This window comes from Nymphalis io, chromosome 12 (assembly GCF_905147045.1).
Source record: "Nymphalis io chromosome 12, ilAglIoxx1.1, whole genome shotgun sequence".
Classification (NCBI taxonomy): domain Eukaryota; kingdom Metazoa; phylum Arthropoda; class Insecta; order Lepidoptera; family Nymphalidae; genus Nymphalis; species Nymphalis io.
The window spans coordinates 974796-989813 of NC_065899.1; the positions used below are offsets into that span (position 1 = coordinate 974796).

Sequence of the window (15018 nt, forward strand, 5' to 3'; positions counted from 1 at the left end):
GTCACAATTAATTTCTAGAGCTTTCTAGAGCTTTGTGCAAGCTTGTCTGGGTAGGTACCACCCACTCATCATATTCTACCGCAAAACAGCAGTACATGGTATTCTTGTGTTCCAGTTTGAAGGGTGTGTGAGCCAGTGTAATTACAGGCACAAAGGACATAACATCTTAGTTCCAGAGTTTGGTGGCGCATTGGTGATGTAAGCGATGGTTAACATTTCTTACAATGCCAATGTCTATGGGCGTTGGTGACCACTTACCATCAGGTGGCCCATATGCTCGTCCACCTTCCTATTCTATAAAAAAAAATGTAACACTTTACACAATAAGTCAGTGTTGTAATACTAATACCACTTATATTTTATATTATATGTCCAAATTGTTTTAAATTTTATTTTAAGTATTTCTTTTCTTTCATTATTATTTTAGACTCTTAGTGTATTTTTTACGTGTCGTGGCTACCTATAAGTATGGCAACTTTTACCCTTAGACCTTAATATTTATTAAATAATAGTGTAATTAATTTTACTGGTGATAAGACTTTAAGCAACTGCCTGCGTGGGCTGTTCCATTCAGTGGGATTACCACTGACAAATATTAATACTTATACTGAACTAATGAGGAAATCGGTTATAATTAAGCGTGTAATAACTAAGCTCCAGCTTAAAACGATGTCCCACGCAATATGCAATATCCAAAAGACCAAGACTGCACAACACTGATAAGAGATCATAACAATAAAATGAATTTTAAAGAACATAGCAGTGTTCGTATTGGCTAACAGTAACAGCCTGTCCCACTGCTGCGCTAAGGCCTCCTCTCCCTTTTGAGGAGAAGGTTTAAAGCTTATTCCACCACGCTGCTCCAATGCGGGTTGGTAGAATACACATGTGGCAGAATTTCAATGAAATTAGACCCATGCAGGTTTCCTCACGAAATTAAAACAAAAAATCAATTACAAACGGCAATATAAATTTCTCGAAAGATCTTTTACCGAGATCCACCGCTATATAACATATACATATATGCCAACGTTAAAGAATAAATTACATATGACTGTATTAAAAAAAAACGTAGACGTATATATAAACTAGTTAGGCGGTAAATAAGTTATTACGTACAAATTATTTTGAATAAAAATATTAAACAGCTATGAAAAATTGTATAATAAAATCAATTAAGACTTGGATGCAAAAACTGTCGAATTGAAAAATGAGTTGACATAGTAAGGCACTTACCATTTATATGTTGACAGCCTTCCTATACTCCATGTTCTTATAATAATAATACCCTGGGACATTTTTCACCCACGGCCATCTGATCCCAAATTAAGCTTGTACAGAGCTTGTACTGTGGAAACCAGACAACTGATATACTACATATACTACTTTTCTTTTGTAAATACATACTTATATAGATAATTACACCCAGACTCAGGATAAACAGACATGTTCATGCACACAAATATCTGTCCTGGGTGGGAATCGAACCCACAACCTTCGGCGTGAAAGGCAGGCATCCACCAACCACGCCAACCGGCTCGTTCAATCCTTGTCCTTGTATATCTTATGAGTATCTAATGAGTGATGAGCTATATCTCTAATCAGTCTTGTTAAATGTTGATAGAAAATAATATTGAAACCCGTCATCAATAAAAAAATCTATTTTTGATGTTGGTATTATATAAAACCAACACTTTAAATACCAGCACATAAATCTTTAGCTATGTCCTTTAATACAACTCTTATATCAACAATTGGAGGAAAACCATCTCGGGCGATATCTGATAAATGCGAACAAAAACCTTTTCCCGTTACGGATAAGGATAGGATTCTTAAGCTACAACGTCGGCCGATTGCGAATTAGCAAACATTTGTACGTATTCCGATATTTCTCCCAATACATGCCAGAATTCTCTCGATGTTTCGAATACGACCGAACAAAAAATACAACGTTACCATTTATTTTGCGCTGAAAATACTCAACGGACCATAAATATATAAATGTTCTATTTAATCTTGGCTGTTACAAAGTTATTTTTTTTTAATTTTATTATAGCTTTACTTTTACACTCATCATATATTCTACCGCCAGAAGTAATTTATGTTTTGTGTGTTCCATTTTGAATGGTTAGTGAACCAGTACCTACAGGCACAAAGGACACCCCAAGGTTGGTGGCGCATTGGCGTTATAACGGATACCTAATATTTCGGCAATGTCTATGGGCAATGGTGACCACTTACAATCGGGTGGCATTTTTGCCAGTCCCTACCTATTTCAAAAAAAAAATAACCTTATGAATACTGTGCTTATATGTGGTACCTGCAGTAACTAGTTATGGTAGAGCAGCTAACACGATAACGACTGAGCAATTCCCAATTCGATTAAACAAGCAACTTCCTTCAGAAAGGGTTGCCATATGACTGAAAAAAAAATCATCACAATGTTTAATTAAAAACGTTCCAATTTCGTTTCCAAAGTCATCAATATAAAGAAGTCTTTATAAAAGTCAATATGTAATCCATGAAATAAAACTAATAAAATTTAGTATACTAAATGGTATTTTATCAGTAACAAAGCTGCTTAAAAGTTCAGCTCAATTTGGTTGGAGGAAACTGATTTGATCTTATGTTACTAGATTTGTCGCACGCACCAACAGTTCAAGTTAAATAAGCGATTTGAAAAATGTGAAATATTATAATTTAAAAAGTTTAGACACAAAACGCTTGTTTGAAATAACAGATATAGAATAAAAACAAACAGCGCGGGTTTTGATGGGCCGGTTGGCGTGGTTGGTAGATATTTGCCTTTCACATCGAAGGTTGTGGATTAGATTCCTACCAAGTACAGACATTTGTGTGCATGGACATGTCTTTTTGTCCCAAGTCTAGGTTAATTATCTATATAGTATGTATTTACAAAAGAAAAGTAGTATATGTAGTATATCAGTTGTCTGGTTTCCATAGCACAAGCTTTGCTTAGTTTGGGATCAGATGGCCGTGTGTGAATAATGTCCCAGGATATTATTATTATTATTATAGCATCATAATGAGATAAATCACATTTGATTGAATAGATGTGCAGGCGTGTATTGATGATTAATTTTTTAATACTTTTTTTTCTTTGCCATCTTACAGTGGTAAGTGGTAACCCTAGCACGTTGCAAATATAAAATGGCAGGAATTGCTCAGAAACGGAACGAATTCATTCGCTTACATTGACCGCTTCCTCTTTTGAGTACAAGGCGTACGGCACGGCTTTGTTTTAAACTATCCGGATAAGGTGATTGACTTCGTAACTCCTATTGAAAACTAAGTCTTAAGATAACGTCAGGTGACGTGATGAACATAAAATCGAAAAACAATGCAAGTCACTGAAATTACAATGATTAAATAATTGTATTGAATTAATGGTCGACTTGCTTTTAAATTATAATTCTCCTTTCAATTCACTAAATATTCTTAAGCAAATACCAACACGTTTGTCTGTCTATCTGAACGCGACCTCAAAAACTACGAAATGAAATTTCATACGGTTTTCACCAATGAACGGAGTGATTCATAAAGAAGGCTCGGTTTTATAATTCAGTGTGTAAATTGACATCACATTAAATAGAGGAAACCATCGCTAAAACAAATTTAAGAAAATTACATATGTATTTGTAACTTGATGATATTAGAAGGTCACAGAGTCAAATTAAGAAAAATATTACTAAGTTACTCAAGGTTTGTAGTTCATCATCTTTAACATCGTGCTTGGAAATAAAGTTAAGCATTTTGAGGTAACCCATATCCAAGACGTAAGTAATATATATATATATATATATATATATATATATATATATATATATATATATATATATAACTGCCTCGTTGATCTAGTGGCTTGATATAAGACCGCAGACCCGGAGGTCCTGGGTTCAATTCCCAAGTCGGGCCAATAAAAAGTTATTGGGTTTTTCTGTCAAAAAATTCTACTAACTAAGTAACTGTCTATATATATATATATATATATATATATATACTATAATAACTGTAACTGTCTATATATATATATATATATATATATATATATATATAGACAGTTACTTAGTTAGTAGAATTTTTTGACAGAAAAACCCAATAACTTTTTATTGGCCCGACTTGGGAATTGAACCCAGGACCTCCGGGTCTGCGGTCTTATATCAAGCCACTAGATCAACGAGGCAGTTATATATATATATATATATATATATATATATATATATTACTCGGGTTTTATCCGCGATTGTACCCGTTTTATTTCGCCCGAGTAAGCCTGAATTTTCAACATATTTGTCGCAAACGTTCGTGGCCCCGAATCGTCGTGGCGTCGAGAGAAATGGAAAAGTTTTCCTGACCGCATTTAGGTTACAGTGGCCAATCTCAAGGCTAGCCAATTACGCAAGCGATATTAATTGCACAATTAACTCTTCGCACTAACACAATATACTTTCTCTTCTCTTATTCTCATAATCGGATCTGACACGACGAGAGAGCAATTCTAAAATAGCAAACACAATGATTTAAATAAATATTTTTACTATAACTTATGTAACGTCTCATTTTAATACTATGTATTAAAGATAGAAAAACAACTTACTTGCAATAATACAGCCTGCCGTCTCTCCCCGTGTGAACTGTCCACCCATCTTTTAATTCTGTCTGAAGCCTCTCCAATGCGACCTCATCTTCCAATGCGCTTCTTCCCTCAAATTTAGGGCTGCCACCCATTCTTGGACTCCCATATTTAGGGCTTGCCCCCAACTTTGGGCTGTTGGATCCCAATTTTGGACTATTAGAGCTTGATGCACCATCGCTCAGGCTTGGGCTGCCGGTGAGCCTTGAACTAAAGTTAGGACTAGGGTTTGGCCTGGAGTTAGGAGCAAGCTTGGGACTGGCCGTGCCACTGGGACCTGGCGACGACGACGCCTGCTGTAGCAGCATTATATCACATCATTGCACCATTTTTGAAGTTATCTGAAAAAAAACAAATACATTTAAAGTGACAATCAAAAAGGTTTTGCAAGTTTTATCCATTTAAAAAAAACTGAAAAGCCATATTTTATTAAATAAAAAATACAGTGCTTAAAATCATACTACATTTGGTATCTTCGTATATTTAGTAATCAAAGAATAACTTTGTAATCCAATATCACGATTCTAATAAGACAGTTACATAAAGACATCGTCGCTTCTAGTTAGAATGGAAACGGCTCAATCCTGAGATTCTATAGACGGCTGGCAGAAACTAACTGCAATGGCAAAGTTTAATTAAATTTTAACTTTCATTGTTCACCGCGGCGAATGTATTTGAATATTTACTGTACGTTGGAAACTACTTTGACAAATATAAATATGATAAGATCAGTTAAAGACATTCCAACTTAAAGATACATAGTATTTTTTTTATAAGGAGATTACACAATTTTGCAGACTGGGTTTAGATTTTATTAAAAATAATTTTGTGGAAAATACTTCGTAGACTAAAATCAGGGTGTATTTTTTATTATTGTTCCCTAATTAAAATAAATTATAATGTAATGTCCCACAGCTGGGCTAAGGCCTCGTCGCCTTTTAAGAAGGTTTGAACCTTATTCGATCACGCTCTATGTATAAATTATTCTAAATGTTCCATTTATCTCATAAAAAAACAGCCTTTAAAGGTCCCATAGCTGGGCTGATTTCCCTCATCCGTCACATGCAGGTTTCCTCAAGACGTTTTCCTTCCCTGGTGAGAACGAGAGCAAACATAAACATAAATTAAGCAATAAAAAAAATCAGTTGTTCTTGCCTGGGTTTAAACTCTCAATCTCCAGTAAAGATTCAAGTTCTTACTGCACTACACCATCTCAATACAATTCCATCTCTTTGCAATATACAAAAAATGTCGAATATTCTATTCAACATTTATTGAAAATAGGTTACCATACGAAAACTACAGTAAAATGTACTTTAATCTGTCGAGTGCATTCAGAGAAGAGGAAATGAAACAGCCTTGTTGCCAGTTGGCTCTAAAATGGCAACATCGATTAAAACTGGCCGCAAACTCTACAGCAAATGCCGTTTAAATTACTTTAAAAAAAAAGAAAAGATGGTTTCCCGCAAATACGTAACCTCTGGAACGCTAAATATGAATGAGAATGGCGCCCCATGCGGAATATTTTGTTTTTATTGTATGATAAGACTCAGAGATTTGCATACTTTTGTTAATCAAGTGGATTATTTAATGATTTTTTTAGTTTAATGATTATTATTATTCCAGTTAAATATAATATTGTATACAAGTGAAATCTATTTTCTATTTACTGGAAAATACAATTCGCAGTTCTTTAACAAAACGGACGTGTGACAGTGAAGTAAATATTTATTTCTCTATTATTCTTTATCTAGATTAGAATTATTTATATTAAATTTATATCACACACAATTAAAAAAAGCTAGTGTATATACCATGACTACGTGGAATGGTGGTAAGAACGCTAGCTACATTACTCCATTGAATTGGAATTTCGATCCTCTGGTCGAAAATTGAACCAGGATGACTCCTGTAATAACCTAGTAGTAGACTAGTAAAATCGTGAATCTTAACCGATGATCGTGGGTTCAAACCCGGACAAGCACCTCTGAATTTTCATGTGCTTAATTTGTGATTATAATTCCTCTCATGTTATACGTTGAAGGAAAACATCGTGAGGAAACCATGTGTCTGATTTCACTGAAATTCTGCCACATGTGTATTCCACCAACCCAACTTTGGAGCGGCGTCGTGGAATAAGCTCCAATCCTTCTCCTCAAAAAGGGAGAGGAGGCCTTTAGCCCAGCAGTGGGATATTCACAGGCTGTTGCTACTAGACTAGTAGAAGCGATGATACGTAGTGTTATATTTTTAATATTCCAAAGTCTAAGCGTTTCAACTGCAAACAGAAAGAAGATATATATATATATATAAGATATATATATATATATATATATATATATATATATATATATATATAGATTTGGGTTAAGAGACGAATATTTGCAAAGTTTGTTCGCTTCAGCCTTTTTCGCCACGACTAAGTAATTGATTAAAAATATTTGATATTATTATTTTTCTTGATTTAATTAGTGGTGATGTGAAAAACGGTAAATAAAATAAGTACTTCTAAAATGAAACTTAAAAGAAAGTTTTGTGTCATTTTTATACGTTTCTTAATATCTCACTTGTTTAGCGTATGAATAATAATAATAATAATAATATAATAATAATAATATCCTGGGACATTTTTCACACACGGCCATCTGATCCCAAATTAAGCTTATACAAAGCTTGTGCTATGGAAACCAGACAACTGATATACTACGTATACTACTTTTCTTTTGTAAATACATACTCATATAGATAATTACACCCAGACTCAGGACAAACAGACATGTTCATGCACACAAATGTCTGTCCTGGGTGGGAATCGAACCCACAACCTTCGGCGTAAAAGGCAAGTATCTACCAACTACGCCAACCAGCTCGTCATGAATACAATATCACATATAATTTTTAATCCTGGAACAGACTATTATTTATTTATTTATTTATTTTCAGCCTTTTGCCGTCCACTGCTGGACGAAAGCCTCCCCCATAGAACGCCAACCATCCCGATCTTGGGCAGTCCGCATCCATCCCGAACCTGCCACCTTTTTTAGATCATCGGCCCATCTTGTTACAGGGCGTCCTACACTACGTTAACGTAAGCGTGGTCTCCACTCTAACACGTGTCTGCTCCATCGGCCATCAATGCGCCTGGAGACATGACCAGCCCACTTCCACTTCAGCGAGCTAATTCTACGCGCGATGTCGGTGACTTTAGTTCTCTGGCGAATGTCCTCATTTCGGATTCTATCTGCCAGAGAAACCCCAAGCATCGCGCGTTCCATTGCTCGCTGAGCGACCCTAAATTTGTGGACCAGTCCTACGGTAAGTGTCCACGTTTCAGCACCGTAAGTCATTATAGGTAGGACGCACTGATTGAAGACCCTGGTCTTAAGCGACTGTGGGATCGACGATTCAAAAATATGACGTAACCTCCCGAATGCCGCCCAGCCCAAACGTATTCTTCTTTTAGCCTCCTTCTCAAAGTTGTGCCGGCCAAGTTGTATAGTTTGGCCCAGGTAGATATATTCCTGCACAACTTCAAGTGGAGAGCCATTTACGACCACTGGTCTCGGGGATATATGTCGGTTTGCATAATTTTGGTCTTTTCTTTGTTCATCCCGAGACCTACTTGTCTTGAAGAATCGCTCAGGCTGTTTAGCATCTCTTCCAAATCCTGCAGAGTCTCCGCCATGATGACAATGTCATCGGCAAATCGCAGATGTATAATGTGTTGGCCATTTATATTAATGCCGCGTCCGTTCCAATCGAGCGTCTTGAAGACGTCCTCCAATGCATTGGTAAAGAGTTTCGGTGAGATTACATCTCCCTGTCTTACCCCGCGATGCAATTGGATTGGTCTTGTGCTCTGATCTTGTACTTGGACGGTCATGGTTGCGGCTTCGTACAAACACTTCACCACCTAGACATACCGACAGTCAATTAGGCATCTCTGCATAGATTCCAGAACAGCCCAGGTCTCGATGGTATCGAAGGCTTTTTCGTAGTCCACAAACGCTAGGCATAGAGGCTGATTATATTCCTCGGTCTTCTGTATTATTTGCCTTAGTGTGTATATGTGGTCTACGGTACTGAAGCCTTTTCGACTATGATGTTGCCTGGTAACAAATATGAAGCCACATTAAAATATCATTAAAAAAAAAAGATAAGATACACCAAAGGCACGGAAAACATGCCTGTGGTAGATACAAGTACATTAAATTAAAAGAAATACTAGTGTATTGGTATTTATTCTTATTTATTCATTAAATAATAATATATTTTAACACTTAATGAATTCCAAATCAAAATGAATCAACGAAATCGGTTCATAAATAACTAAGTTATACTAATCCGAACATACTTATATATGTATGTTTATGTATACCTATATACGAACTATTTACGAACCACCTCTTTTTTTAAAGTCGTTTAAAATTAAAGTAAAATAATGTTCAAGTTCTAAATATATAATAAAAATCGATATTTTCTGAAAATAATTCGTTGTACTGTTACCGACGCAACGGACACCGGAACTATAAAATGCAAAACACGAACTCTCGCTCCTGTCGCTTTCCTAAGTGAATAATGCATTATTCTTGTTCTTCGTTACTTCAAAGTTACATAATAGTTAAAAAGTGACATTTTATTAAACAACGAAAGTCGTGACGCAATCAGACACCGTGACGTATACTTCCTTGGCGCTATAAACACCGGCTACACGCTCGAGTACAACTCCGCGCTTACTTGTGCAAATGATTTTGCGCAATTAAAAGCGTGCGGTAGACTGTGAAACAAGCGCCATCCAAAAAACGCAGCTAGGGTAATCGTTTCTTTGCTAAAGATAGACTAAGCGTTACGCCACACCGAGGGATATGGCACAAGGGTATTTTTAACGCGTAGAAGACGTCTGTATTTTCTGTATTTTTGCTGCAACTTATTTGCGCGAATTAAAGTCGATGTGCAAAATTTCTTAAAATTAATCATAAATTTGTAAATAGAAAAAGTTTTTGTTCTGTGAGTTAAAGAATATTCCGAAAATAATCCGTATTCGTTTTGCATTATTCTTAGCTTATTATTATTTTTCGTTGTTCTATCACCTTTTGTTGATACACCTTTATGTAAAAACTTTGAAGCAATATTTCAATGATAACTTTAATTTATTACAATTTTATTAAAATAATTTATTAATATTTTATTAGTATTTAAAAAAATATATATTCGAAAACATAAAATCTATATATTTAAAACAACATCATACCCATAGAAAGAATATAAAGCATCAAAGGCCTTTACAAATTTAGAAAATAGTTTATAAAAGCTATTATATAATTATAAAGTTATTTATATAATTGATCAGTTACCAAAAAGGTTTTAATGTAAAGGAAAAGCATTATTAGAATTTCAATTTTTTTTTTATATTATAGGCGGACGAGAAATGGGCCACCTGATGGTAAGTCGTCACCAACGTCTATAGATATTGGCGTTGTAAGAAATGAAAACCATTGCTTCCATCGCCAATGCGCCACCAATTTTGGGAACTAAGATGTATATGTCCCTTGTACCTGTAATTACACTGGCTCACTCATCCTTCAAACCGGAATACAACAATACCAAGTACTGCTGTTTTGCAGTAGACTATCTGATGAGTGGGTGGCGGGTGGTAGTATTTATCTATAGTAATACTTTTTTTAATTACTATTAACGTAAATAGCAGTAGTTACATCTAGACATTCCCTGCCAGTCAACTTGGACCTAACTAAGTCGGTTTATATACCATTCAATTGCTTTAATCAATAAATAAAAATGACTTTATAATCTATGTATATTGTTAGTAAAACATTTTGTAAAATCCAAGTTCCAAGTAACATTAATATTGAAAAGGTAACATAGTTCCTCTGGGGGTAAAAGTGAGGGCGGATTACGAAGATAACAGCGTTAATTATATAGTTAACTCGGATATTTCGCTTTAGTTGAACGTTTTATGAAGCGTTTACTTTCTTACGACTCGCTGGCGTTGTTTAAGCCGTTATGTTATTATTAGGTTGTTAATAACGAATTTGTCCTTATTGAGTTTATAGTTTAATATAGCTTTTAGAGCTTTAAATGTAATTGATCGCATTTTTTTAATGCTGAACTTGAACAGACACAAGGGAGGTGATGAGTGAGTATGAGCAGAGTGAAGGAAAACAGCACGAGGAAACCTGCATGTGTCTTATTTCATTGAAATTCTGCCAGATCCAAATCAATCAATCAAATCCACCAACCCACATTCGAGTTACGTGGACTAAGCTCCAATTATTCTCCTCAAAGGAAGGGCTTAGCCCAGCGGTGGGATATTTACAGGCTGTTGAATTCAAAAGATTACTTGGGCTACATTTGGTTAAAGTAATTTATAAAGTTTTCAGCCGTTTTTACATCTAAGTGGTTGTATAAAAATGTTTGTCGAGATGGAACTTTAATACTTAAAAATACTAAAAATAATTGAGTACTAAAATGAACAAACAAAAGAAGTATATTAAAATTAGTAACACAAATAGGAGCGTATTAAGAAAAGATAGCATCTTAAAAACCTACATATTTCAAAAAAAATATGTCATATATGTTATATGTAATATATGTATCAGTTAACTTATTATATAAAAATCATTTATTTTCTTCCGTTGCTTCCCTTCCTAAGGTTAGTTGGTAGCATTAAGTCCACCAATTATGTATACAAATATTTGTGTACATATTAAATAACTATTGTTGTTGTTGTACTATTTAAATTATCACAGATGTAAAAAACTATAATTGTCAAAAAAATCTTTGCGATGTTGCAAATGATCTATTATTGTGAGAAGGAGATAGATTATATAACGATTAAAGTATTAGAGAAGGACAATAGCAAAGCTGTAGACAGGTGTCCGGTCAGTGAACTCTATTGTTACCGCGGAATTTCAACTTCAAACTGCAAACGTTATAGTAATGTTTCGTTTGAAAAACTTTAAACAGTAATCAATTCTTTACCTATTATTTTAAAGTCAATTTCCATTGGATATTTTGTAACTGTTGACCAAAATCTACGATTGGAGATGACACTTGTTCATCACGCATGCACAAAAAGCATGATGTCCTCCGGTAGCCTATCATAGTAACCTATCTACACTGTGCAGTTGGGCACAATACAAATGTACTATCTATTCCTTTACTCTTAAAATCCGATGGGACGGTAATCCGATACGATCGGAAAGAGTTCAGGCGCAGGACTAACGGCTTTACGTGTTTTTCGAGGCACTGGAGTGTACATACTTCCAACCGCCAAACTCCAGACTGCTAATGAGAATTTTTCGACACAACAACTCAATAAGTTATTGAGGCCAACAATAAGTTAATGAGTTATTTTACAGGCCCGAGCTGGGATTTGTATGCCGGGGTCTGCGATCATCTAGCCACTAGACCAACGAGAAAATCTTCGAAAAATTATATGAACTCAATCAAATTAAACTATACTCAAAGATGCACTGACAAGCACTTTTGAATAGTAACTTTACAAGGTTATATAAAGTGTAAAGCTAGCATTGGTTGGAATGAGAACAGACAAATGACTGCAGGCAAGAATAGACAAGCAGTTCAGTTCAGCTTTAGTAAAAAAAATGACTATCAGTTTTAAGTTTTCGAAATAAATGAATTTGTTGTAACTCTATCTGTCACGCTTACATGGTTAAATCTCTAAATCGATTTTGATGAACTTTGCTAGAAAGCAAGCTTGAAACCCAAAGAGAAGAAGAAGACATAGGCTATTGCTTATACCAAACATCTGCCCAAATCCTCTACACGTGGGCGAAGCCGCGGGCGAAAACTAGTATACTATATGTTAAACTATGCCAAATTTCATCATCGTTTCCTTAAATAGTTACTGAGTAAACAGACTCATTTTCAAGATTTATTAATTTCAAAATGTACTCGTATTTCAATAATAATTATCCAAAAGTAAATTTCTGAACGTATTTAATACACAAACACGACCTCGTTTATGTTTTAGTATATTAATAGATTTATAATCTGTGTTCACGTTATGTAGATTAAAATTAATCCGAAGATTTGAGAAGAAAGCGATCTCACACGAAAGCGAAGCTATGAGAATATTTAATAAATAATAAAAATCATAAACAATTATTTTTTGACTACGTCGTTGGCGGAATTGTCGGATTTAATACAAAGGACTTGCATGCACTTAATTATAAACACGTAATCAATTAATTTAATTAATCTATGCATATAATAAATCAGTAGAAACCGTATGTCTTTTCATTGAATACGTTTATCAAAAATCGAGTATAGAAAAAAGAGAAGAGTAACAGAATATTAAGATACTTTTTTTATATAAATCGTTATAAATCCGACATTCACAAGAATGAAGCAAGAACTTCAGCTCGTAGATAATAAGAAAGTATTTGGTCATAAATTTTTGATATATATAATATAAAAAAAAATAAAAAAAAATCGTATTTTTAATTAATTAAAATTATTACTCCAAATAGGTAATATCAAGGATACACAATTATAAGGTACATAAGTGCCTCGTCCATTAAGTTCCATGGTTCGAAATCTGGGTCGGGCGAGTAAAACAGACTTTTCTGTCAAAAAAATGTCACCGTCAACTCGAATTTGCTTCTTAGATTATAAAAATTGACAAATATAATATTGTCAATGATATAACGTATCGTAGTTTCGATCGATTTATTAGTTTATGAACATGTGCGCTATTGATAAAGTTACATAAGTCACTGGAACTATCGCACACTTACGACTAACTTAAAAATAATAAAACTTTCAGAAAATCAAAGTTCTGTTTCATGAAATATATAACATACGTTTACCAATCACATAAAAATAAACATTTAAGTTTAAATTGAATTTAAAATCGCAAACTTACGAATAAATTGAAAACTACGAACGGCAATTTTAATCAACGGAATACAATTAAGATTTAAATAATATTTATCAAATTTCTCTATATTATTAAATGTAATATAAAAGTATCACATTAGTACTTTACGAAAATATATGTAAAATTATAACCAAAACCAAAACCGCATCAATTTTTTTATCTAGTTAAGGAGAGATTAGCGAACAAACGGAAACGTGAACGGCGACATTGTTTTAATTATCAAGGTTCATTCGGTTTCTAATAATAAATATTTATATAAATGTAATATTATATATGTGTTATCATTAACAACATTCGAAAAAAGTTTAATGTGTTATATAAACAACTCATTCATCAATTCAATTTAATTACGGCTTTTAAGATTTAAAAATCATTTAATTCTACGTCAAACAAACAAAAAGAGCAGTATATATATTTCCGTCTCATTTACCAATATGACAACATCAATGACCGATCATCATAATACCCTCAGCTCGTTCGACAAACGATTATCATAAACCGACCCATCTTTCGGGGTATAATATTGCTTTAGAAACATACGAAATTGGATTCTATTATATTTAGAACACAATCAAAATTCGCTTAACTCGAATTGCACTACATATTGAAACATTTATAATTTCTATTAAGGATTATTAATAATTATCGTTAAACAACTAAAAACATGCTTTTTTTCAAATGTATGGTACTTAAAATCAAAATATTCTTTACTCAATTCGGCTCACAAAACTGCTTTGGAATCGTCCGAAAAATCTACCGAATAGAATCAGCAAAAAACTCAGTAGTTACTCTTTTACAATATAATAATAACGGAATCAAACAAATGCAATTAAACTTCTACATATCCTGCGTGGAAATCAACAAATATTAAGTCCACATTATTTTAACATTTATTTAATTTTGTTTTAAGTAGTATTCCTCATTTATCAATGTAATTTATATTCATTAATATACCAAGTTAAACGTAGTTGTGGTATCTTATTATAGAAATGAAAAAAACAAATAAACAAAATGAACGAAAGCTCAGAGGTTTTATTTCAAAGTGCCCGTAACACAAAAGTGCACTAATGTTTAAAAGAATCGCGGAGTTTCTTGTCTATTTTACTTGCAGACTTTGTTTGCCGAATAAATCTTCGTACATAGCAAAAATAAGATAGAACTTTTTTTTGATTTAGACAAATATTTTTAATTATATTGAAAAAATCTAATAAGGGTTCGGGTGGTTGGGCTCTGTGCAAGCTCGTCTAGGTATGTAACACCCACTCATCAGATGTCTTAACAGCTTTAATTAGTATTATTGTGTTCTGGTTTGAAAGGCGAGTTAGCCAGTGTAACTATAGGCATGAGGGACATACATCTTAGTTCCCAAGGTTGGTGGTACATTGGCGATGTAAGGGATGGTTAATATTTCTTACAATACTAATGTCTATGGGCGGTGGTA

General features: G+C 33.9%; 1 protein-coding gene across 1 annotated transcript in view; it reads right to left on the minus strand.

The window, feature by feature from the left end:
* LOC126772154 (uncharacterized) overlaps positions 1-15018 on the minus strand; it is a 181258-nt gene that overhangs the window by 117557 nt on the left and 48683 nt on the right. The window contains exon 2 of the mRNA XM_050492340.1: positions 4619-4995. Within this exon, the coding sequence (XP_050348297.1) occupies positions 4619-4962 (344 nt within the window). The 5' untranslated portion in view covers positions 4963-4995. The remainder of the gene's footprint in view (positions 1-4618; positions 4996-15018) is intronic.